Raw genomic sequence first — 24,438 nt, 5'->3', positions numbered from 1 at the left:
AACGTGGCCACATGTGTTACTGAGCGGTGAAAAATGCTATAACTGTCCCTTAAAAATGAAATGTGTAACATAGTACAGTTTTTAAAAAGAGAAGGAGTTTGAACACTTTCTGCATCAGGAGTATATTCAGTGTGGCCAGGGCAGAATTACCTAAAGTGGACTGAAAATATAAGTAAAATATGTGACAGAAGTGTGAAGGGTTTAAAGATTCATGCTCGCTCGCAGTGTAGACGGAGGACAGCGAACAGTGCAGTCTCATTCATAACTTCTAAATCATATTCATAAACCATAAATCAAATCTGGCCCACATAAAGGGTAGTCAAAACCGGCGAGTGTCTCATTCTGAAATAGGGCCTTGTAAATTATGCATCGTCTAATCCACATGCATTGCTCTCACGGTTCTCAGGAGATGTTTGTTATTCTGCCATTGTTCAAGGCATAGATATAGAGTTTTACACTTAGTGTGACATTTGGACTCTGTGCCTATCAGTCCTCTGGCAATGAGAGGCCTTCGTTTTAAACCAGGAGGTGCAACTTGAGGTCAAAGTGAATACAGGGGTCGTACATGGCAAATAATAAAGAGGGAAATCAGTGCAGAAGGAGAGCCTACTTGGAAATGAATCTATGTTCTTATCAATGCTTCCTCTGAGTCGTTTCTGACATTAAAATTTCCTCTATGATCAGTCATAACACACAAATATCTCATTTACAGTAATAAATATCATGCACAGCATTAACTACCATAGCTATTTAAGATATGTCTGCAGTAATCCACATGGACACTGGGAGTCACTGTAAGCACACAAAACATCAAGCTTGCAGCTCAGCACACTTTCCCATTACCAGTACTTCATTACATTTCTACGGAAGAGTATTGCTGCCACACTGTAGAAAAAAAAAAAGGCTCAATATTATGTAATTACATGAAAGTTTCTTGTTATAACATGATATTTTTCACGTTTTAACAAGATAAGTATCACGTTATTTCATGAAATTATCACGTTATTACATGAAATTATCACGTTATTTCATGATAATGATATTTTCATGTTATAACGTGATATTTTCATGTAAAAACGTGAAAATATTTTATCTTGAAATAACATGATATTTTCACGTTATAACATGAAAATATCATTATCATGAAATAACGTGATAATTTCATGAAATAACATGATACTTATCTTGTTAAAACATGAAAAATATCATGTTATAACAAGAAACTTTCATGTAATTACATAATATTGAGCCTTTTTTTTCCTACAGTGTGGCAGCAATATGCTTCCGTACATTTCACTGGGAGACATGGTGGTTTTTAATTAACTAAATTTATTTGGCAGCTACATTTAGGGACTTTGCATATCGATATTTTACATACAAAACATATGATCAACTACTAAACTGTCACACACAGAATAAACTGCTCAGCTGGTAAATTTGCCATTGATCAACACAATATATATATAAATAGGCTAAACAACTACTTGCTGATGAAGTGGCTGTGGATGTAGATTCGCTCTGAGAGATTTCAAATTTCATATTTCATTTTAAAATAGTGATTTTAATTGAATTTATGATTTTAACATTGAAAAGGGGAAAAAAAAGTGTTTAAGTCTGAGAAGGTTCTCAGTCATCCAGGTCACAGTATATCCAAGAAAAGCAGATGTTGTTGTTTTCAGCTTTTTTTTTTTTTTTTTTTTTTGACAGGATGTAACAATGCACTGTAAATAACATACGCTGATGCGCCTATTCCATCAAAGCTGCCTGCTGCGTGGAAGAAAGGTGCATCAATCTGCAATATATTTTACACTCAAGCACACGTAAGTAGCTGGTTCATCATTTCCAAATAATGTTTATGTTTAATGATTCTAATGGAGGAGCCGCAGCCACTGATTCAGGAGCAGACCTGACACATTATTGTAGCTGGTACCATTGCTTTCTGTGTGATAGTCTGTGGTCATATCCTTTCCCTCTCGGCTAACACATCTGAGCTAAGTGTACCTAAAATCGCCATCATCGTGCCACATCAATTAACCTCAGCTGTACTGCTGGCAGATTGGGAGTGCGACTGCAGGGTGGTGCAAAGTTCAGGAGAGGATGCTGAAGGTTGCATGTAGGACACAGCCGTGCTGTGGAGAGTGGGATTATTTTATTATGGCTGCTAAGCGATTGCTGGAAATGTGCCACGCAACGGGCAGAGACAGGGGTCACTGAGGCAATCAGGACTGAGTTGATGTCTTCTGTTGGCTGTCAGGATACATGTGTCTTAGAGGCGCCCTCACTTCTGGCTCATAACCCAAGCTCATCAGCTCTGGGGCTTTTCAGCACCTCAGCAGAACGCAAATGTCGACATCATCACAACGAGTGGGCAAACGGCGGACTAAAATGTTTACGAGACAAAAAGGAGGAATTTGCTTATATAAAGGTTTATGCTTCACAAAGACTCTCTATTTATGATGTGTGTCTTGTTTTTTTTTTCTCTGCCCTGAGTTTGTTGTTTTTTAGCCATCTCAAAGGCTCTATGGAAATAATGAGCTCCAGTCAAGACATTCATGGTTCTCAGAGGATGAATCTTTGCATGAGTTTTCTGGTAGGGCCACTGTGACGATGACCTTTTTAATTTAAAGTCTCAATGACTATTGGATGGATTGTGATGATATAGTGTACAGGGAAATGTAATCCCCAAATGATGCACCCTTAAGTTTCTTGGTTGATCCCATGACTTGTTATTTTTCGTTTAGGCCCATCAACAGATCAGTGTTTTCACTTATCGAGCATCTTAACTGGGCACAAGCAGACATTCATGGTTGTCAGAGGATGAATCCTGCTGTCTGTAGTGATCCACTTCCTTTTCACTATGAAGCCTGCTGCTGGATTAAGTGAACTTTTAAACTACCACCATAATCCGTTCAAAACCTTTTTGGCTTCTTTAGTAGTTTGGTTTATAATAAAATACATGCAAAACTAACGAGGAGAGGTGTATTTTCATGCTTTTCCTAAGCTATCATAGCTCAGCACATGATCTCAAGGTAGAGCTCATGGCCGTGGCCTTCACAATGAGGTGGACCGTCCTCACTTCAGTAGTACGTTCAGTCTGTTGCTAGTTCAAGCTGTCATGTTGACTTCTGTACAAAGTTACTAATGACCCATCCTTCTAATGAACACATTGGACTGACCACTCTGTTCTAGTTACAGATCATTTTGCATCCATATCTGCCCATGCTCTGGTCATATATCTAGGGATGATTTTGTTGGAATTTAATGAAAGTGAACATTACAGTGTCCTATTAGAGTTGACCTTTGACGTTTCCGATATAAAATATCATTACATTAACATTTGAGTTTTATCTATTAGACATTTGTGTGAACTTTCGTCATAATTTGAGCTTAAATTCTTGAGTTAGGGCCAAAAAAGTGACACTTTTGACCCTCAAACTCTAATTAGTCCAAGTTCAAACTTGCGTTGGGGTTAAAATAGGAACATCTGAAACTCACGTGAATAGGGTTTGTTGAGATAGAGTGTCGTATCCAGTTGCCTTAAGACATGCATCATGATAACACACTAAACTTGGATGGTGAAGCTGGTAAATTTAAAATAATATATATTTCTGTCCACAGCCAATTCCTCATCATCAGTGTTGGCTGTGTCACTTTATTATTTTAGTTGTCTAGTTGTTTAGTATCTCAGTTCTGTTTTTACTTTTAGCATTTCTATTTCTTCATGCAGTTTACTGTCAAGTGTCAAGTGAACCAAATACCCTAAATTACTCGTCTGTATTTGTCTATCTTTCAGTGCGTACCCCCGCTGTTTCTGTTGGCTGGCTTCCTGTGTCAGTGGGACTGAAAAAGAGCAATAATGCTTTGTGTCTGAGTCGCTCCTACGTGATAGAGCAGAATGCACCCATACAATTCCTCCACCAACTGGAAGGCAGATGGCCCTGGCTCGCAAAACACCGCCTTCATTTATTAATTAGAATAAAGGCAGTGCATATCTCCACTGGTGTGAATGAACAAAACGTTTCTATCTTATCAGCAAAACTCCAAAGGAGAGTGGGGAGGAGAGGCTGCAAGGCTTTTAAAGTGGCGCTCACATAATCCAGCTATCTGACGGCTTCATTGGACCCTGGTTATTTACAAGACGCCTTAGGAAATTGAAAATATCCCGATTTAGGCTTGTTAAAATGTCGGGTCATGAAGCAGGTCACGGCGACTTTAATGACCCGAATCAATGAAGCTCCCCTATGATGAAATTCAGATCAAACTCCATTAGCATGTGCAGAATTATTCCCCTGCCTGTCTGCTGACTGCAGGTCATCCAGAAAGTAATTTACAGAGAACGCTGTGAGGAATCCTTCATTTCCATGGTAGAGCCTGTCTAATTATATTATCAATCTTTTACATGAATTCTAATAACATATATGACAAAAATCCATTTTACTGCGCAGGCTGCCTGTTGTATGGACAGTAATGTCATTAAGAGCCGATGCACCGTGGAGAACATTGTGCAGGGACTATAGGTATGCGCAAAGTCAAACACGTCTGTGTGTACACACAGTATGCAGAAAAAACAGCTGATCAGTGTGGCTGGATTACACACGGGCTTTGAAAGAGATGAACAGAGCAGCACCGCCAGGGTAGAGGAGTCATCATTATCTCCGGATGAGAAACCCACTCTTGCTAAGCAATTTGAGGCTAAAATAGAACTGAACGTGTGCAGACACTGTACTATATAGCACTGATACGTGGGGTCACTGCCTCACTCTGAAGCCAGTTTATTTAAAAAGCAAACACACTGAGAGGCTTGAATGGTCAAGGCAAGTTTAAGTGTCTTGGAATTAAACCCCTAACCCTTAGTGGGATGGCCTTTCAAAATTGACTTATCCAGTGTCTGCGCTGAACCAATATCAAGAGAATAAATATCTTGCTGTCAGATTAGTCAGATTATTATAATTCTTTCTGATGATAATCTGTTTAAACGCATGAGGAGAAAACATGCAGCTAGGAGCACAGACATACCAGTACAGCATGCCAAATAATGATGCCAGCATGCACACGGTTACAAAGCTCATGCTACACAGGCATGTGGCAGTAAATGTGCATCTATGTTTTGCATGAAAGTTCTCCTCAGCACTAGATGCATTACCATCAGAAGAGCAGTGGTCTGTGACTGCAGGTGCTGAATTTGCACAGAACTTTCACACACCTCAGTTGTCCATTGATGATGATGATGATGATGATGATGTCAGGTGGTCAGTATCAGGCTACGCTTCACATTCTGAAATTGCTGCTGGGAATAAACTGTACTAATGTTGATTTTATTATCATAAATGTATTGAACAAACTTAGTGTGCCGCACAAATTATGAACCTATGCGTATGTCATCACCCAACTCTGTTTTGGCCCCGTTTCTATTTTTTGAAGCCAGACCAACATTACTGACATGTTCTTATTCTTCTGTTTTTCCTGATTTATCCAAGATTGCTGTCATGAATTTGCACGTGAAAAACTAGTGTTGTGGAAGTGAGAACAAAAGGAGTCAAGCAACACGCAGTGCCCCCTGGGTAATGTAGTTTAAGAGCCATTGTGAATGGACAGAAGAGTGTACAAACTAGTGAGAGCAGATGCTATGCCAGAATACTGGCCAACTTAAAGCCCTGGATGACAAGAAATAAAGAGTGACGTCCCATCGTGGCGCCAACACTGGACTTTTATATTTTTTTCATTTATATTTATGTTCAAAGGCCATACACTTTAACTTCATTTAGTAAGACTAGAACATTTGCTCAACAGCACCCACTATGGCACGGGATGACACTGGATTTTTATTCATCTTTAAAGATTCTCATCAGGCAGGTGCTTTAAAGCTGCTGTAATCAATATTTTTATACCATCAATGGATGGATCACTCTATGTAATATGGAGGGTTTCGCCCTTAGTGGCCCAACCCACCGAGAATGATGACTCAGTGGTTCCAGCAGAAACCTACTCAGCCCCAAACAACTGACAAAGCTAGAGCTTGTTAGTTAGCAACAGAGCTAAAGAGGAGTAAATATCGGACTTGTCTTGTTAGGTAGACAAAACAAGACTGATCACATCAACTGAATGCTAATGTTGCTCTGTGTCTGGCAATTTAATAATAACACAACCATGTCATGTTAACTGACGGTTTTGCAATGTTTTATGTATCTTTATGCATATGTTATAATATATACGTAATATGTGTATAATATGTATATAATATAATAGCACAGAAACAACAATCAGAATAATATCTCAAAAAGCCTCCCAATAAGATACATGTTCTTATTTTAGGTTGACTATCCCTTGAGGCTGTACTTTGAATATATTTTTTTATAAAGCAAACATCTAGCTGAAATTTAAAACTAATCTTAAAATAAAGCCCAAGGTTTATTTTCAACCCGGGTAAGGACCGAATTTGGGAAAAGAGCATTCAGCTTTGCCGCCCCTTTGGCATGGAATACTCTACAGACTGAGCTAAAACTCTCTAAACTGATTTCACTTGGAGCCTTCCGCTCTATCCTGAAAGACAGGCAGCAGAAATTCATTGAACAGTGCCTGTGTTTCAAATCTTGATTTGTTTGTTGTGCTACTGCTCCCACGTCTCTGACTGGGACTGCTGTTGCATCTCTAGGATTGCATGTTTTGTTCTGTCTGTTGCTCTTTGTGGTCTGTGTTGACATGTGCTGCTGTTGTGCCTCGTGCTGCTGACCTTTTTGGCCAGGTCACCCTTGTGAAAGAGATCTTGATCTCAATGGGCTTTTATCTGGTTAAATAAAGGTTAAATAATAAAAATAAAAAAACCCATTTCCAAAGGTCAAAGGTTATTTCTTTGTAAAGACAAACATGTAGCAAAGGATAACCATTTTATTATTTGAATTTTTATTTTGTTCACAAGTTGCCATGTACAAGAAATTCTCCAATTACCCAAAATGACCAAAAACTGATAAAAACAAAAAGTTGTTGAGGTCCTGGAGCTCTATGGGATTTCCTGCTCACTACAATCCATTTCCTTACAGAGCCTAGACAATATCCTGTCTAGATTAATACCTTGAAATACACTGATGGATTGAGAGAAGATAAATTCCCCCAACGAGTGATACAGCCATTGTAAAGAATGTAACTTGTAACCAAAATAAAACTGAAGAGCCAACAATATCAGCTCAGACGGGTCCAAGGTTGTGTGCGGTGAGATGAACAAATGTTCCTGTGGGGAATATGCGAACGCGGGTACGTTGGAATGCAGCAGTGAAAACACTCATTCTGGCACACTAAGTGCGACGCCGCCAAAAGCACAGAACGGACAGGACCTACAAAATGAAGCAAACAGACCGTGGAGTTGGACTCTGAACAAAATGCCAGAGAAAGGCAGCATGTGCAAGAAAAAAAACAAAAAAAAAAAAACAGTACAGGCAGGAGAGAAGAAACCACATAACATGTAGTTTCTAGCCAAACACGAAGGTCCTCAGTCATGAACAAATACAGATTCAGCATCGTGAGCAGATTTGTGATTTCTTATCCAGTGTTAAGGCACATACTACTGCTTAGAAAATACAGAAATATAAATGACCTTTGGTAAATGTTTTACTTTATACAAAAACATACTGCAACGAGACAAGAGATACAACAATCATAAAATATTAAAGGTGCTGCTGCTTTAAATCCTTAACAAATCTTAGCATCTTTCCAATTTCCCAACCTTAGTTTGAGCATGAAGACGAATACATTGTATTGTTTGCAAAGGTAAGAATAGAACAAGCTCCCATTATTAATACACTGTATGTGAGCACTGAACACGGCACCAGCACCAACAGCTCTCAACGGCAGTTCGGACATAACGCTTTCAAAGTGCAAATTTTAATTTTCAGGCTGAATCGTTTGCATTAGGGAAAGACCTTCAGCACCTCTCAGTACTGAGGATTTGGTTTACAGCTAAACACCAGCAAAAAAAAAAAGATAAAAATAAAAGACTGGCTTGAAATAAACTCAGCATATGAAAAGAACTGTCGAGAAAGGAGCTTCAAGTAAACATGTTTATGGAACGTGACGGTAGCTTGTTGTCAACCTATGCTGCAGTGCTTAAAGGAATGATTAGAAGATTGATATCACTAATGTCTGACGGTTAGCGTAGCTTAGCATAAAGACTGGAGGAACAAAATCTGCTGCTAGCACCTCTAAATCCCACTTATTAACATGTTAGAATGGGTTTGTTTAATGCACAGAAAACAGATGTATTGTAAGGTTTAAACAAACATGATATGAAATATTATTTGTGAGATTAGACATGTGTTGCAAGGCAGATTTATTGACATTTGGACAGAACTGGCTACTAGCCAAGCTAACCGTTTCCCTCATCTTTAGGCTAAGTTAACTGTCAGCTGGCTCTAGCTTCATTGAACAATATCACTCCCATCTTTGTATGCTGAATATGAAGCTCCCCAGACCACAGTTAGCTTAGCTTAGCATAAAGACTATCCTGTGTTCTTCCCAAAAGATAACAAAATCTGCCAACAAGCTTCTCTATCGCTCACTAATTAACATGCTAGAGCATGTAATGTGAAGAAAAACTGAGGTAAAATTTAGGGATTAGATGCTGAACTATTTCTCAGTGTTTCTCTGATGGCAGAACCTTTGAGTCCAGATTTACTGGTTAGTTAACATCCTCTGTGTTTGTAAGACTTCAGTTTTGAAAAACATTATTGAAAAGCTAGCTGGTAGCCGGCCCGCTGTTTTTCTGTTTCCAGTCTAAGCTAACTGTCTGCCATTTCCAGCTTACTTGATTATCACTCCCACATTGTTTTGTTAAATATAAAGCTAAGGCCAAACGGTGGTCACCTTAGCTTAGCAGCAGGAGGAAACATCTTGTCTGGTTCTGTTTAAATGTAACAACCAACCAATCCTGATCATATGTCACTTTTTAAGCTACGGGAACACTGAAGTGCAAGAACATTTTACAAGCTGGACTACTTCTATGTCGTGTGCAGTGACAATTGGAAATTCTGCTTTTTATTTTAAAGACTCTTGTACAAGACTCCAGTTTCTGTACAGATATACCTTATCTAGCAGTAGAGACACTGGAAGGTGGATTTTAGTTTCCATAAAGCCAGACATCCTGTCTCCCCTGTTTCCAGACACCAGACGTAGCTTCATATTTAACACAGACATGGGAAGTCTACTCACTTGCCAAAACATTAGGTACACCAGTGAAAACGAACAGTCCTGCACTAAATCTTCCTTCTTGACTGTTCTAATCCTCAGTTTATGCTGAAACAGAGTCAAAAAGGTGGGGATTCAACAGTATGATCATTCTGGAGGATGTAGTTTGTGATGCTGTTAAACTGGACTAAATTAAACACTTAAGTGTTTATGTTATTCAATGTCAAAAAATACAAACATCTGGTACAATACAATCCAGTCAATCGTACTACAAACCACAGCCTCCACAATGAAATAAATTAAACTAATGCTGAATGCCATAACCTTCATGAAACTAAGCTTTAATGCAGGGCTGTTATATTCTAACACATTCACGTTCACTAGTGTACCTAATGAACTGGCAAGTAAGTGTATATTGATCCTGACATCAAAACTTTAGGCAAAAAAGCAGTTAGAGCCGAGAATGCAGATACATAACGTGTGAAACTGGCTAGCACTGTTTAAAGAGATCTAAGGTGTCAATGGATAAACATACACAAGTGTCTTTCTACACCTGTGAAGACATTCATTGACTTATTGCATTCCCTTGCCTCTAATCTAATCTCAACCAGCACAACTATGCCTATGACCCTAACCTAAACTTGTCTACATAAACGTAGACATACATCTACACACTTGCGTGCATACACAAAGACACAGCATAATTCCTGGTAGACTTGTTAGTGTCAAGACTGAAATAAAAATTTCTTGGTGCAGAATTATGTTTAAAGTCACCAGCTCTTGTAATTACTCAGCAGAATGCACCGTGCAACCACTATGAACACGCTTTTCATTCTTTGACATTTAAAAATAAATCCAGCTATACTGAACCAATGCCACTATTTGCTTGTTTCTAACTATAAAACTTTGGGATGATCCTCACAGCCCAATATCTGTGTGGGACGTATAAAACTTCTCTCCTCAGGAGTAATACCAGCAGTGATTGAAGGCCACAGTGGTGTCTGATCCAGGTCTGAATGTTTTCACAGGCCAAGCTGAAAGAACGAACAGGGTACCATATCAGAGAGACAATAACGTCCCAAATAACTCAGCAGTGGAATGTTTCTGCTCCTCCTTCCGTTGAAACCCGATTAAGTTCTGAGATGCTTCTTTGTGAAATCTAAGTTTTCCAGGATTAAAAAAAAAGAGGGAGATAGTCCAGTTCTTCCATCTCCCAAACAGTTAAAGCATCTTAAGGTACTATAGCTTTACATCCAAAATATAAAGTACCTATTTGCATCTTTTATAAAATAATCTCCTTGAAAAATACAATAAAATTAGATTTAAAAAAGAAAAAAGAAGAAAAAAAAAAAAAAAAAAATATATATATATATCGTGCAAATTGAAGTAACATACTTAAGACGGTTAGACATTACAAGGTAGTGTGCAGTGACTCTTCTGTCTCCCGCTCTGTCCTGTGTACTGGATCAACGGTGTGCCCAGATTTTAGTCTCTCCTCTGAGTTCCTCATATATCTAACACCTCCGTCAGGGGGCAGGTTCAGCTGGACACTGTCTGCCTGTGTGAGCAGAGGTGTGGATGTGATCCGGCTGGACAGACTCAAATCTGATAGCTCTAAAGTCTTATTGAGATACTCTGAGTCTTTGGTGGAAGGAAGCTGTGGCTCCCCTGACAGTGGAGGAGCGTCTTTGGTGTAGGGAAGAGTGTCTATTTCTGAAGGCACTAAAGTGTACAGATCTGAGGGCTGCTTCTCACTGTCTGTGGGCCTCGTGGGGCTTTTCTGGCCCTTCTCTTCATCTGTTTGTAAGACAGGCCCCTGTTTGGCTTGAGACGCCTTGAAGCCCGAGATGCTCCTCTGGTCTTTTTTATCACAACCTTTGGGTGAGGGTTTGTTGACTGTCAGGAAGGGAGGCTTAGGGCTGAGCGGAGACCCCACCTTGACCCTGCTCAGGCTGAGGATGTTAGTGCGAATGTCAGCGGGGAGTTTATCCAACTGCCTTCCAACTTGGACTGGGCTTGGACACAGCGTGCCTTGACACGCCCTGTAGAAATATCTGCAAAGCAAAATAGAGCCAGACGTCAGGACACATATCAGCACTTCTCCAGTGATTGATGCCAGGCTCTTGGGATAAACATGAAAAGCATCTGGTAATAAATCATTCATTAATTTTCTGTAACTGCTTGTTCTCTGGAGAGTCGCGGGGATCTGGTAATAATAACAGACATAATTCCCGACATGGATCGTAAATATTTGTGAAACTGGCTTATGTGTTCCCTCATCCACAAATCAAAAACAGTGTACCGAGGCAGAAGTGCAGCTACAGGCGTGATGACACAGAGCAGGTAGAAGAGGGGCTCCTGCAGCAGCCTCTGCATGGTCCAGTAGGGGTTGGAGGGGGAGTAGCATGTGGGACAGGAGGCGTTGTAGCACAGAGCCACAGTGAAGAACAAGGCTATACTGAAGGAGACTGACAGCCAGTTCATCCAGGTCTACAAGGGATGGAAACAAAGACAGGTCATAGGACAGAAATGTTGACTTGGTTATATAATTAATCTTAGAAATGTAGTAATTCAGTGCATGAAAAGCATCAACATCACCGCCGACAATTCAAGGTCACAATGAAAGAGGTCTTAGCTGTTTGTCAGCTAGTCTGAAACTACATACAACTGACCTGAACAAACTTTGTAAGGCAACTTCAACCTAACAAAGTGTATCCTGTAAAATAATATTGATACGGATACCCCAAAGGAATGAACATCAGCAATAATAAACATTAGCAGAGTTAAATGCTTTCTTTTCTAAATAATCTGGTTGTCTCTATTGGTTACTGAAAAATCCTACTCATGGGAGCAATACTGACAGATCAAACATCTTTTTGACTAAAAACAATGCCTTCTGAGGCTGAAACTAAAGCTGGTGAGAACACAATTGTAGGGTGTTACGGGTAACTGTATGTGTGCTGCCAAGTGGCTGGTCCACCTTCTTGTGTGGACAGCAGGTGTGTTCACATAAGAAAAGTGACACTAGGAACACTGCCAACAGGTGGTTTACTAAACGTGACACAGCCCCCTAGTGGACACACTATGTTGTACCACCAATCAAGAGAAGTATATCATAAAACAAAGAGTCACTAAATTCACAAACATGCATCGTTCATAAAAAAATGTGTAAGTTAAGCTTGCAACTAAACAGCAGACAGCTGCGTGGAGCTGAGGAGACTACAAGATGAGATGGTGATTCTCTCTCTGAACTCATTAATGTGAATTATATCTTTGACAACAGATAGATTAATTTGATGGACTAATCAATAGAAAAATATAGATTAATGCAGCTTTATTGGTTGTGTTCTCTTCAAAAAAAATAAAACTGTTTCCAATCTGTGTGACTGTCCGGCTCAGGTTAGGTTTCTAAAGCCCTATTCGCACAGGATTAGTCTCACCTGGGGATGTCATGCGATGTAGAAATTACCCCCCTAGGTCTGGATTTCGTGTGGTGTCTGTTTTAATAAAATTAACCTCTACACTTTTTGACAGCTTTTGTTACTTTGCAAATCGGCATTAATATAAAAAAAAGTGTATTTTTAAAAAGAAAAACATGATGCGATGAGACGATTAATCCGGGTTAGTATTTATACCTGTTAGTATTTAAATCAGCCCCACCTTTACCCATTTGATGAACACATAAATGCATCAGTAAAAAAAATCCACCACATTTAAATACGCTGCTAGGCATGTCATCCTCCGTGATTTTGTTTGTTTGATTGTATCAAGCTCTTTTCTGTGAATGGGTCAGCGACGCTTCATCTTTGCACCCTAACAGCTGTCCAAATCTTCAAAAATCTTAAGTGGCAAGAGGCAAAATTTGTATTAACACAGGACCTCTGTGGAGAAATAGGGTGGGTAATTTGCAGTGTGATAATGTTTTTTACAAATTGAGGACGTGGCCTATTCGCACAGGATTAAGATCACAGACTACCTCTGCAGTTATTACAAATTACTAGATGTCCCAAGGTAAAACTACTGTAGTCCCGTGTGATTAGGGCTTAAGATGCCATTGTAGGTTCTATGAAACCAGAGTTTTCTTCTAAGCAGATAAATAAAAGCAATGAATGCAATAAAAGATACCAGCAAAATACAACATATGGAGGAAAAAAAAGAAATACAGCTGAAAGCTGATTGGCCGATCTGACATGTGACAGACTGAACGCTATACAGTAACTTACTGGAGTATTGTCCTGACACACATAATTAATTACAGCCTCATGGCTGCTGTATGGGAGAAGAGACAGGAGCGTTGCCTGCTGTCACCTCAAATACCTTTAATTGACTTTCACAGCCTATCATGCATGCATTATGTTCCTGAGCAGCAAGAAAATGAAGTACCTGTCAGTGGAGGGTTTGGAAGTGTTTACCTATGGTCAATGCTGCTCACTATGAATGCTTCCCTTCCTGAGGGGCATTCGTGTCTGGGGGGGCAGTTAGTGAAAAGGATATTCTTCACGTGAAAGGAAAAAAAAACTTGTCAGGCTAAATTTACGACTCGAACATAATGGAAAAACACTCTAATTCAATTCAAGGTCATACATTTAAAATGGCTCCAGACCAAGAGTGCTGTGGCGTTTACGAGAGGCACGCATGGATACCTTGAGAATAAAAGCAGTGAAGTGTGTGTATGTGTGGGAGATAAAATAAGCAGGTATTTTGAGCTCTCAGTGTGAAATTGTGTACGGAAGCTGTAATGTAGCGTAGACTGTGGACTGCCTGGACAGAAGCAGAAAAGCTGTCAAGTTGATTTACACACCCTGATGCTGCAGAGCTTTCTGATTCAATCTAATCAGGTGGAGTTAAATATCCATGCGCCTGTCAGCCTTTACACCAGTGAACAAAGCAGCCCGGAGCTGAATCTTTTAAGCTTTCATCAGTGAATCTGAAATCAGGGTTCTTACCCAGGTTTTGGTCTCAATGCCCAAGTGCAGCAGAATGGTGAATAAAGTGAGGGTGGTGATGGGAGTTCCCCATGTAAACAGATCAACGTCAGAGTCAGCGTAGGCCTGGGGGAAGAAGGACGGGGAGAATGGGAAGAGGAGGAGGTTCAAACAGTGGAAATGATGAGTAAATAACAGCAGTAAAGAAGTAATGAGTGAGGACGAGCTGATGATTAAAAAAGCTGACTCACAAAGTAAGGGATGAAGAAGCAGACCAGACTTTGATAGAAGGCATCAATCATGTTCATCCAGAACATATATGGCTTATATTCCTGCAGGACAAATCCAGACATTAACATTAGCAGAGGTTGAGATATATAGATTGCACATGGCAACACAAAATAAAGACAATTGCCACAATTAAGCAATCTCCCATATTATCCTACACAGTAATATCTTAGTCCTTTATGCAGGGAGCTCTGCCATTATAACAGAACTTTGCCAGACAGAGAGGATGAACCAGGCGTAACATTTTCTGCAACATCCCATCACCTACAGCTATGCTAGTACATAGATGGCAACATCAGCAGGCAAACATGTTTACAATGACAATACAAATATGTTGATGTTAACATTATCAGTGCACAGCTTGTGTTTTACCATCGTGGCATGTTATTAAGTTAGCTTTTGCTAATTGGAGCTAAACAGAAAGTAAAGCTGAGGCTGAGGGAAAAGTCATTTGATCGATGACTAAATACTTAAAACATACAAAGTATTGAACAAAGTGGAAGTTAGACCTGATTATGGAACCAAATGAACAGTGAGGGCTTTCACAGAAGTCATTATTTCATCTAACAAATCCACAACCTACCTACCATGCATCATGCATCATCTATTATCACGTGCTCTTGTTTGTTTCATGTTTACATGCTGCATGTTTGCATTATCTGGATGCCATTTATCTGCTTGCTTCTGCTGCTCGCTTCTTGCCCTCCCCTCCCCTTTCCTCTGTCACATCTTCCTCTTTTTGGAAGAGGCTGGCCTTTATCAGGTGCTTGCAAGGTTTTTCCCTGTTAAAAGGAACTTTTTCTGTTGCCTTAGTGCTTGTCCTGGGGTATCGTCTTGAGACAATTTGGATTGTATTTGACGTTGCATAAATAAGACTGAATCGAACTGACTTAAAAATGGAGAAAGTGAAAGCTTTGACTGGGTAGTTGCTCTAAATGAAGTCTTGGATAGACCTGTCTGTTGGCTGTCTGAGTATCATACCCAATTTAACTGCAATCCATCAAAGAGTGATTGGGATACTTTAAAAATGGACAAAATATAAAGCAAGTGTAATTACTCCAAATGCTAATTCCCCAACTAACTCTTAGAATCAGTAATAGGCTGATGATTACAAATAAAAAGTACCAGGAAGCTTCATAAGTAATCTACTAAGTGGACCTTGAGTTCACGTTTAGTTTTTTTTTTGTTGTTGTTTTTTTTTTGCCAAGAAAGAAAGTTCAGTCTAAATACTTTTGGTTTTGTTTTGTTTGCCTTTGTATATTAAGTGTATGACAGGACTGTTTATCCAGTGTAGCTGTACAACTGAAATATTGCATATCATAAAGGTGTGACTATGTTAGCTATTTATGGATAATGTTGATAATTAAATACAAGACTATGTAGAAAGCTATGATGAGTTCTTAACACTGCAACAAGAGGAGGCACCTCCGAGTTCTGGCCGTTCACATAGAGTTGAGGTAGTTGTTGGAGAGTCTCTGCCGACACGTCTTTGTCAAGAGTGCCAGTGATGAGTTGTGAGAAGGCAGAGAACATCAGGTTGAAGAAGATGAGATACCACTGGTCAATCATGGCTGAACCTGAGAATCCACAGTAGAACTGATACCAGAAGATGAGCGCCACAAACATCTATGTGAACAGGGGATGAATTCGTGTTTAGACCAACAGCAGAAGAACAAGGAAACACATGATTCCAGTGTATGTAGATTACATTAGATCCATTTGTACAGTAGGAAGAAGTGGCTTACAGCATTCTTGTAGAAGAAGTACAGAATCATGTTTGCCAGTCGGGAGTAGCACCAGTGCCCGTGAACCAGCAGGAGCTTCTGGAGATACTGGAAACGAGGGAGAGCAAAGTCGCTCGCCATCACCGCCTGCAAAACACCACAGCACCCAACATTCACGGTCCTTCCTGCTCCACATTGTCTCTCCTTCCTACTATCGACACATACACGTGACACAAGAAGATAATATGGAATGAGAGTAGTTGAAGTGTCTGGTACACTCCCCTCCCTCCTTTTAATGAATCTATAGTGGGTATAATCTTTCCAAAGCAATAAACCTTAAATGAGTCGACCACCTTTTGGGATTCACGGCTACAAGCGGCTGAATCCAGTCAGGCCCATCTATCAACATCTAAAACCCTCCTTGTAGCCTGGCTTCTGCTTTGTTACTTAAGTCTTAAATGGCGCTGCTAACCCTTTACGACACCTCTAAACTGTCAACATAATCTGTGGACATGAGAAATAACAGCAGGTGCCTCGTTTAGTTTCTGCCGCGCTCTAATAACGTCCTCCTAATGGCTACGTGGGGACTGCTCCCTCACAGAGGAGAGGTGTGTTAATCATAATGCAGCACGCGCCGTCCCGAGTGCAGAAATGTGCGTCCCAGCACACTGGGGGATCCTGAGGAGTGACCGCTGTCTCATTAAGAGCAAATTTGATTAACAGTGATTAATCTAGTGGCTCAGTTAAAGACAGGATACCGAGGCTTTAACAGATGTGCTACACAGCAGCGCGCCGGTAAAGCCTCCCCTGGACATTAATTGGGTATCTCTATCATCGCTATGCAAGATCACCGCTCTGGAACAGGGTGCTACAGGAGAATGAGCACCAGGGGGGAGGGACGACAGGTTTTTTTTTGCTGTCTTTGCCAAGGATGCCACCTTGGCTGTGACCTTAGAGCAGCGAGAGAAGCTGATGGGGATGGAGTCCAAACAGAAGCATCCATAAAGTGTTCTGCTTCTCTGCAGGACACAGGACAGGCTTTCTGACTCAGCAGAACACAGGCAATCCTATTTAGAGGAAGTGTGGGCTAAAACTACCACTTAAGAGTAATGAAAAGCCATTAACTATGCTCAGGACTGCCAGTGACTCCCCTCATTCCCTTGTCTTCTATTCTCTAGCTCCCAGGATTTCTCACACTGGGTTGTGATTTTACAAACCACTGTAAAACACCCCCTGCTCCCCTCTGTGTCAGTCTCTGTATCAGTGTCCCACATCCTGCCCACATTTCTCCTTTACCTGCATGCCCTCCTGTCCCGAGATTCCCACGCCCACGTCCGCTACCTGGATCATGCTGACGTCATTGGCTCCATCACCTGCGAATAATGAAAAGGAGAAAAGTCTCACAATAAGAAAAAAATAAATAAATAAATATATATATATATATATATAAATAAAATGTAACTAGTCAGGAGCAGCAGGGGATCAGCCTGGAAGGAAGCTGATAACAGGATATTAGGTGGACAGCCTTTTCTGCGTGTGATGGTGTCAGCTTCCCCGAGCCGTTTTGCTTTTTGGGGAGAAAATGTCAAGCGCTCACAGGGCCATCAGATTCTTGAGCTGTAGCAACACGTCTGTGCGTTTATCATCCAGCGCTGTTTACTAAATGCCCTTCTCCAGCTCTGCGGTCCCTATGTTTGAGGGAGACCAAAAAGCCTACTGTCGTGCCTGATGAGAACGTTTTTACTTCACTTTGAAGAGTGCAGCTAGTTTTTATTTTGTCACTGCAGGTGGTGGAGTGAGAAGGAGTGTTTGTGGGCAAAGATGGTTTTGTTGCCCCCGCAGTTATGGCATTAGATTAATATGAGATGTAGACAGTAATCAAATAGAGGTTTGTAGGCTGGCAAATGGTGTCCCAGTCTGACTAAATTTACTCAAACACACCAAGACTGCAGCAGTTATTCAATCTTAACTGTGTCTTCAAATGTAGCTTTAAAAAAAAAAAAAAAAAAAAAAAAAATGCAAAAGTTCAAAAGGTTAAACTGTGACAGAGTATGAAAGAGTGGCCTCTTTACACATACGATATTTCTTCAAAATTCTTGTTTCAGAACAGTTTTAATTTTCTAGTAGATATCGTTTCTAATGATATTTTAATTTAATGTCACAATTTTATTTGATTAGGTCACTTTCTATGCCTATTCATTTCGATAATTTTAAGCCAACTGTGTTTCTCCTATTGTAGTCCTCTCCCGAACTGTTACCATCTTCAATACATCCGTGCTTTTCCTGCTATACCATATTAAAATATCAGCTGTGAAGAAGATTTATTGCCTTCAGCGGCCTCCATCCATCACACGGTCCTGTCCCGCTGGTCGTAGCTGTCCACTGACACTCTCACCTCAAACCATCTCCACCCGGGAGGTCCCTTATCAGGACATGTTATTAAATTGCACTGCAGAGTGGGGCTCATCTAAGGCCACCTTCTGCTCTTAAGGTTGTTATTTATACTATTTTACTCAAAATAAAGATTTCCGACAATTTTCTTATAAGCCTGTGGCCGATCAGTTTGGCCAGAGTTGTTACTCACTGTTCTTATTTTTGTAGTCAGAAATTTCCACCATGCCATAGCCAGTTGGGCTCTTTTAGCTAGAGTGACAATATCATCCATGTTACTCTGATTTTATCAACTAGAGGCTGTTATTAACTTTATTTAATTCAGTAGTGTTACTAAAGCTACCTGACTACTTGAATTTTGCAAACTGGATTTGCAAATCTATTATTGAGAGTTAAAGTAGAAAGAATATTAATAGCAAACGTAAAGGGGGTAAAGGGACCTCAGACAGAATTTTTGATATTCAGAGTTTGTCTTTTGCACAGATTTAACATTGAAACCCATTTTGAGCTAATCACCTAGCAGCTGATGACAGTGCCGGCTCTTTGCTTTCATGGTCTGCAACAATTAGACATTTGTTGGTTAATTCAGAGGCTAACTGACTAACTAGGCTAACTAATATGGTAGAAATTGTCTTCTAAGGTTTTTCCATAGAAAAGGTTTAATAAACGACTTGTTTATACAGAATATATGTGTAAATATTGATCAAAACTACTAAAATGACAGTGAAACTTCCCTTCCTAAGCAGATAAAAGTGACGTTTTCTCGTCACAGGTATTATTTTCACAGTGAAAGTCAAATTTGTAAAAAAAAAGAAAAAAAAATATTTCAGATTGGAGGATTGGAGGGGGCCTTTTATTCGGCTTATTCGCTTCATTTTCTTATTATTTCTAAGGGAAATAATTACTATTTCTATTGCAACTATTGCTGAGGCAAATAATAGGTGAAAGGTTGTTGCTGGTATAATAATAATAGTAGAGTATTGTCTAGTGATGCACGATATATCGGCCGCCGATATAATATCGGCCGATATGGTCATTTTTTTACACATCGGTATCGGTCAGGTGTAAAAATAGAGCCGATGTGAACAGGCCGATAATTATTCCTGTGTATTTGATGTGTGTGCAGAGCTAGTGAGCGGAGCTGAGCGGTGCGAATGTCCTGCTCCTGGCTCAGGTGGCTGTTCAGTCGGCCGCTCCTCCGCTCAAATTCACGTCAGGCCGCTCCGCTCAATTTCGCTCCCCGCTCCACCTAAAAGTCCTCCCCCGCTGCAGCGAAATCGCTCCACGCTCGCTCCAATTTAAAAGAGGGAGAAATAACCCTATCAGTTTCCTTTCTAAAATATTTCACGAACTCCATCTTGCCATGGCAATTTTTTTGAAAATGAACGGTTTTGGTTTTATTAGGAAGAAATGAATTCTGGGTGGATTTGGGCACGCGTCAGGCTGGTGGTGTGAGCGGTATCGGAGCGGAACAGAGCGCCCGCTCCGGCCTCTAAATTAACAAGCGCTCCGCGCTCCACCAAAGTTCCATCCGCTCCGCCCCTCGCTCGCTCGCGCTCCGCTCACTAGCTCTGATAGCAGTAGCTTTCTTCCGCTGCTTAGCATTAGCTAGTTTTTCATATTCTTTGTAGGCTTCGGGATGCTTGTTTTTTAAGTGGGTGATCAAATTGGTTGTGTTGAACGATTTGACACGAGCTCCCCCTCGCATCACCCGGCCTTCACAGTCATTACATACAGCATAGCGAGGAGTCATTACATACAGCATAGCGAGGAGTCATTACATACAGCATAGGATCCTCTTCAAAGACTTTGAAAAATGACCAAACAGACGACATCTCTGCTCAACTAAAGATTTTTCAATGTTTACAGAAAACAGTATCAGTCATTTTATTTTGCTAAGTGGCTTTGGCCATTTTTTAGGCCTACTACTGTACCTTAAATATTTTTCAATGTTATCAGAATACAGTATCAGTCATTTCTGAAAATAAAATGCAAAAGTAAAAGAAAAAAATGATTTATTGATGATTAATGATTTTGATTATCATAAAAATGTGTTTCATATATATATATCGACATCGGTAAATATCGGTATCGGCCATAACAGCAATATTAACATCGGTTATCGGTATCGGCCAGAATTTTTACATCGGTGCATCACTAGTATTGTCACCATCATCTGCTGTCCCCACAGAGATGTAAAACGACAGAGATGTGAGGAGCTGCTGTGTTTTCTCCACACTACCACTAACATAGTAATGACAGAAAAATGCTTGGCTGGCAAAAAAAACCTGATCCTCCTGAGCACTGCAGGAACAAATAAATGAAAAACAAGGGAAAGACTGCTATAAGTCACAGTGACGTCCTCACGTCACATCTGCTTTGCTACAGCTTCATTAAGCTTAAGTGTATAATTAATAAGAATACCACAGTTGCAGTTGAGTGGTCACAGTGTTCAGCTCATACTGACACCACGACAGGACGAACACTTGCAATCTCCACTACATCTGTGTAACAGTTAGTTTGGCACACGGTGTGGAAATAAATGACTGATCAGGTAATGATGCAATATGTTCACAAGTCTTTAACCTGAGCCTTTGGGAATTCTGTCCAAGTTGCATAAGTAATAACTTGATGGTGACATTCTGCGTGAACTCTCTGAACTATAAATATTTCTGTTTGCTAAGCTGGGCAAAATATGCAAGCTCTGGAGACTAAAATGTCCAGCTCCTCAGATTTTAGTTTTTGTCGCCTAAACAGAAAGTAAACAAAGGTGTTTTTTATTAAAGGACAGGAAGGTTCAGATTATGTGGACAGGGCACTGAAAACGTGGCATGAATATGTTTATTTATATCGGATAAATGCCAGGGGAAGTTTACAGTCTCTTCTTACAGTCTCCTTACACCTCACTGGTCCTGATTAAAATAAGATTCTGATCCTAATACTCGGCATATAAATCTGAAACATGGCACTTATGATGACTTGTAAGATCTGTGCCTTTCCCTTCTAAGAATGTGGCTACTATAAATACAAAAGGCTATCTGTAGAGTCAGCATTTGGTTTGTCCATCCTGGGCTACTGTACAAACATGGCTGTGCAATATGGTGGACTAAGTTAAATGAGACGTGCTCCTTATGCTGATAAAACGGGTTTATTCTAAGCTACTGAAAATATCATTTTATATGTTCAGGTGATTATACGTAAATGTAAATATTTTTGAATATTATATTTTATGGTTATATATTTATATACTAGATTGTTCCATTTCTGCCTTCTTCATTCATAAATCCTGATAAACCTAACGTGCTTAGTGATCGTGAATGGTAGTTGTTCTATTTCACTGGATCAGCACAATCTTCCAAGAGGTCTCAACCTTTTAAGATTAGTGAAGATTAAACAGTGTTTAAAAAGAAATATGTTTTAACATTTTAAAAAAGGAAACACCTAAGATAAGCAAGAACTGCTTGAGCCTTTTCCCATGTTTATCATTTTCAGGTCAAGTATGTGTTGATCTGTCTGGGTTCTGGTAGATGGGCATCTCTTACATGCTTGTGACAGTCTGAAGGTTCAACAATGTAGAGTTCAGTGATTTAATGCAAAGGAATGTTTAATCACACATTTAGATCTAAATAGGTCCAACTTATTATGAGTCTGCCTCTATAAACAAATGAAAGCTTGAGATAAGAAGAACTATGCAGTTTCTCTTCTGGCAAAGTCTGCTGCTGTAATTGTAAGTCTAACAGTAATCTCAGGATGGATCATGAACATCTGGGAACATCTGGGTCAATAGCTCAAATAAAAAGGGGCGTTGTGTTAATCTAAATGTGTGTACTAGCACCTCATTAAACTGGTACTTACCTATGGCCAGAGTCATGACCTTCAGCTTGTTCCGCACCAGTTTGACCACCATGCTCTTCTGCAGCGGCGTTGAGCGGCAGCAGAGCACGGAACGGCAGCTCCGCGCAACAGCCAGAAACTTATCCTCCAAGCTCTTGTCCAGGGCATAGGCCAAGGTCCGCCCGTCAATTACCAGGCCCAGCCGGTGCACCAAGAAGGGAGCGGTGTGGGAAGACGATGAGGGGGAGGACAGGGATGAAGAGGAATAGATCTCAAAGGGTGCAAAGTTAGCGTGGAAGGCTTTGGCGGCTTGGTCTGCAGAGCTGCAGAGGAATTTGGCCTGGATGTAGTGCAAACTCTCCTCCAGCAGCAGAGCACACGCCTCCTGGTTCAGAGACAGGGGAAGAGTAGGTTTAGGTTCACCATCAGGAATCTAAGATGTTTAAAACTGCCTGACCTGCTTCACATCTGGAAACCAGATGCTTCCACAGAATAAAACACTGTGGGTCCTCAAACAACCAGCTGACCTTATTCTAGTTTAACAAAGGTAGTGTATTCACTTAGAATAAAATCAGACACACAAAAACGGACAATGAAAGGAAATGATTTGTTTATTGCTGACAGTTTGATGGGAAGATCGATACCTCTCAATACCTCTTAATATAAAACTGAAATTGTGCCGGCAGCCCAGCAACAAATTTATTCTAAAATGTAATTTGTGCACAAAATGCAAGAAAAAACTCAGATACCATAAACTGAATGTGAATGTTTATGTTTAATACTGTGGGCCCTGTGTTTACCTAATAAAGTGTCCCAATAAACTGCCAGCTGAGTGTAGACAGAACACGCTATAGACAAAGAGCAGCAAACATTTATGTTCAGAATTTATTTCGGATAATATGAAGCTCAGCGCAGGTTGAAGCTCAGTCAGAGTGTATGAAAATCTGTCTCACCCAGGGGTCGCGTTAACCGGATATTTTCCGTCATTGACCGTTTTTTTAAAGCTCTGACGGAAAAATCTGAAGGCCAACTGTCATTTTGACAGATTGCAATTCACACCCCATACCACTTGGTGGCGAGTGAGCATATTAATTGGCTCTTGTCTCTCTTCATTAGTCGGTTTCTCGTTTCTCTGCCGGCCGAGTGAATGGCTGCTTACTCTCGGTTAAACAGGGATCCACGAGCAGCAGTTATGAGTCGGTGAAGTTTCGTTTCTCTGCGTATTGTGCGTAAGTGAGTGAGTGTCTGAGTGCCTTAGTTTCCTAGTGGTCAAGTCGGGTAGTACGTTTTGCTTCTCTGCCAAGTGAGATGTAAGGTGTTTGAATGGTTCAGTTTATTGATTATATATAAATCAAACATGGTAGGACTCAACTGAGACGGTTAAATAGACTCTAGATTCATGATTCTTGAGTCGTCTTTGATGGCCGGTTATATGAGCCGAATCTTTTTTAAAAATGAATGAAAATTAAATGCTATTGAATATGTCTTTATTATCATTTAAAAAAAAAAAAAAAATATATATATATATATATATATATTAAAAATAATAATAATAATAATAATAATAAAGTGACGGGTAAAAATATATTATGACGGGATTTTTATGACCCTGTCAGTCAAAATGACAGACAACGAAAAAGTCTAACGCAACCTCTGGTCTCACCTGAGAGTCAGCATTTAGCGTCAGGATCTCTTCCTCCGGGTCCAGCAGCTTGCATGCATACGCGATGTTGACCGCCGTTTCCTGTTTGTCACCCGTCAGCACCCATATCTGGAGGCCGGCCTTCCGCAGAGAGGCTATAGTTTCAGGCACGCCGTCTTGCAGCCGATCCTCAATGCCAGTCGCACCTGTAGGTGAAGACAAATATGTGTGACAAACTCCCCAACATCAGTGTTATATACCAGATACTGTAGAATAGGTATAATCCCACCTATAAGTGCAATACGGAAATCTAACAATTACCCAGAAGATGGAGGTTTGTCTCCAGTCGCAGCGCTGACTCAAACAGAAGCTCCTCCCTTCCCTGAATGGCCGTCTCAGCCTCCAAGTGACGCTGCAGCCAGCATGCATACTCTTCTTTGCTCAGGATCTGACACATAAA

General features: G+C 40.3%; 1 protein-coding gene across 1 annotated transcript in view; it reads right to left on the bottom strand.

The window, feature by feature from the left end:
* Nucleotides 1-10,539: 10,539 nt before the first annotated feature.
* atp10a (ATPase phospholipid transporting 10A) overlaps nt 10,540-24,438 on the bottom strand; it is a 33,575-nt gene continuing 19,676 nt past the window's right edge. Inside the window, exons 12-21 of the mRNA XM_084547866.1 lie at nt 24,300-24,426; nt 24,000-24,184; nt 22,358-22,721; nt 17,408-17,484; nt 16,133-16,258; nt 15,813-16,013; nt 14,351-14,431; nt 14,121-14,225; nt 11,477-11,664; nt 10,540-11,228 (exon numbers count right to left, since the gene is read on the bottom strand). Of these exons, the coding sequence (XP_084403992.1) occupies nt 10,586-11,228; nt 11,477-11,664; nt 14,121-14,225; nt 14,351-14,431; nt 15,813-16,013; nt 16,133-16,258; nt 17,408-17,484; nt 22,358-22,721; nt 24,000-24,184; nt 24,300-24,426 (2,097 nt within the window). The 3' untranslated portion in view covers nt 10,540-10,585. The remainder of the gene's footprint in view (nt 11,229-11,476; nt 11,665-14,120; nt 14,226-14,350; nt 14,432-15,812; nt 16,014-16,132; nt 16,259-17,407; nt 17,485-22,357; nt 22,722-23,999; nt 24,185-24,299; nt 24,427-24,438) is intronic.

The sequence above is a fragment of the Chelon labrosus genome (assembly GCF_963514085.1).
Source record: "Chelon labrosus genome assembly, chromosome: 7".
Classification (NCBI taxonomy): Eukaryota; Metazoa; Chordata; class Actinopteri; order Mugiliformes; family Mugilidae; genus Chelon; species Chelon labrosus.
The sequence above is the reverse complement of the archived record's forward strand: the minus strand, read 5'-3'. Positions and strand labels throughout refer to the sequence as shown.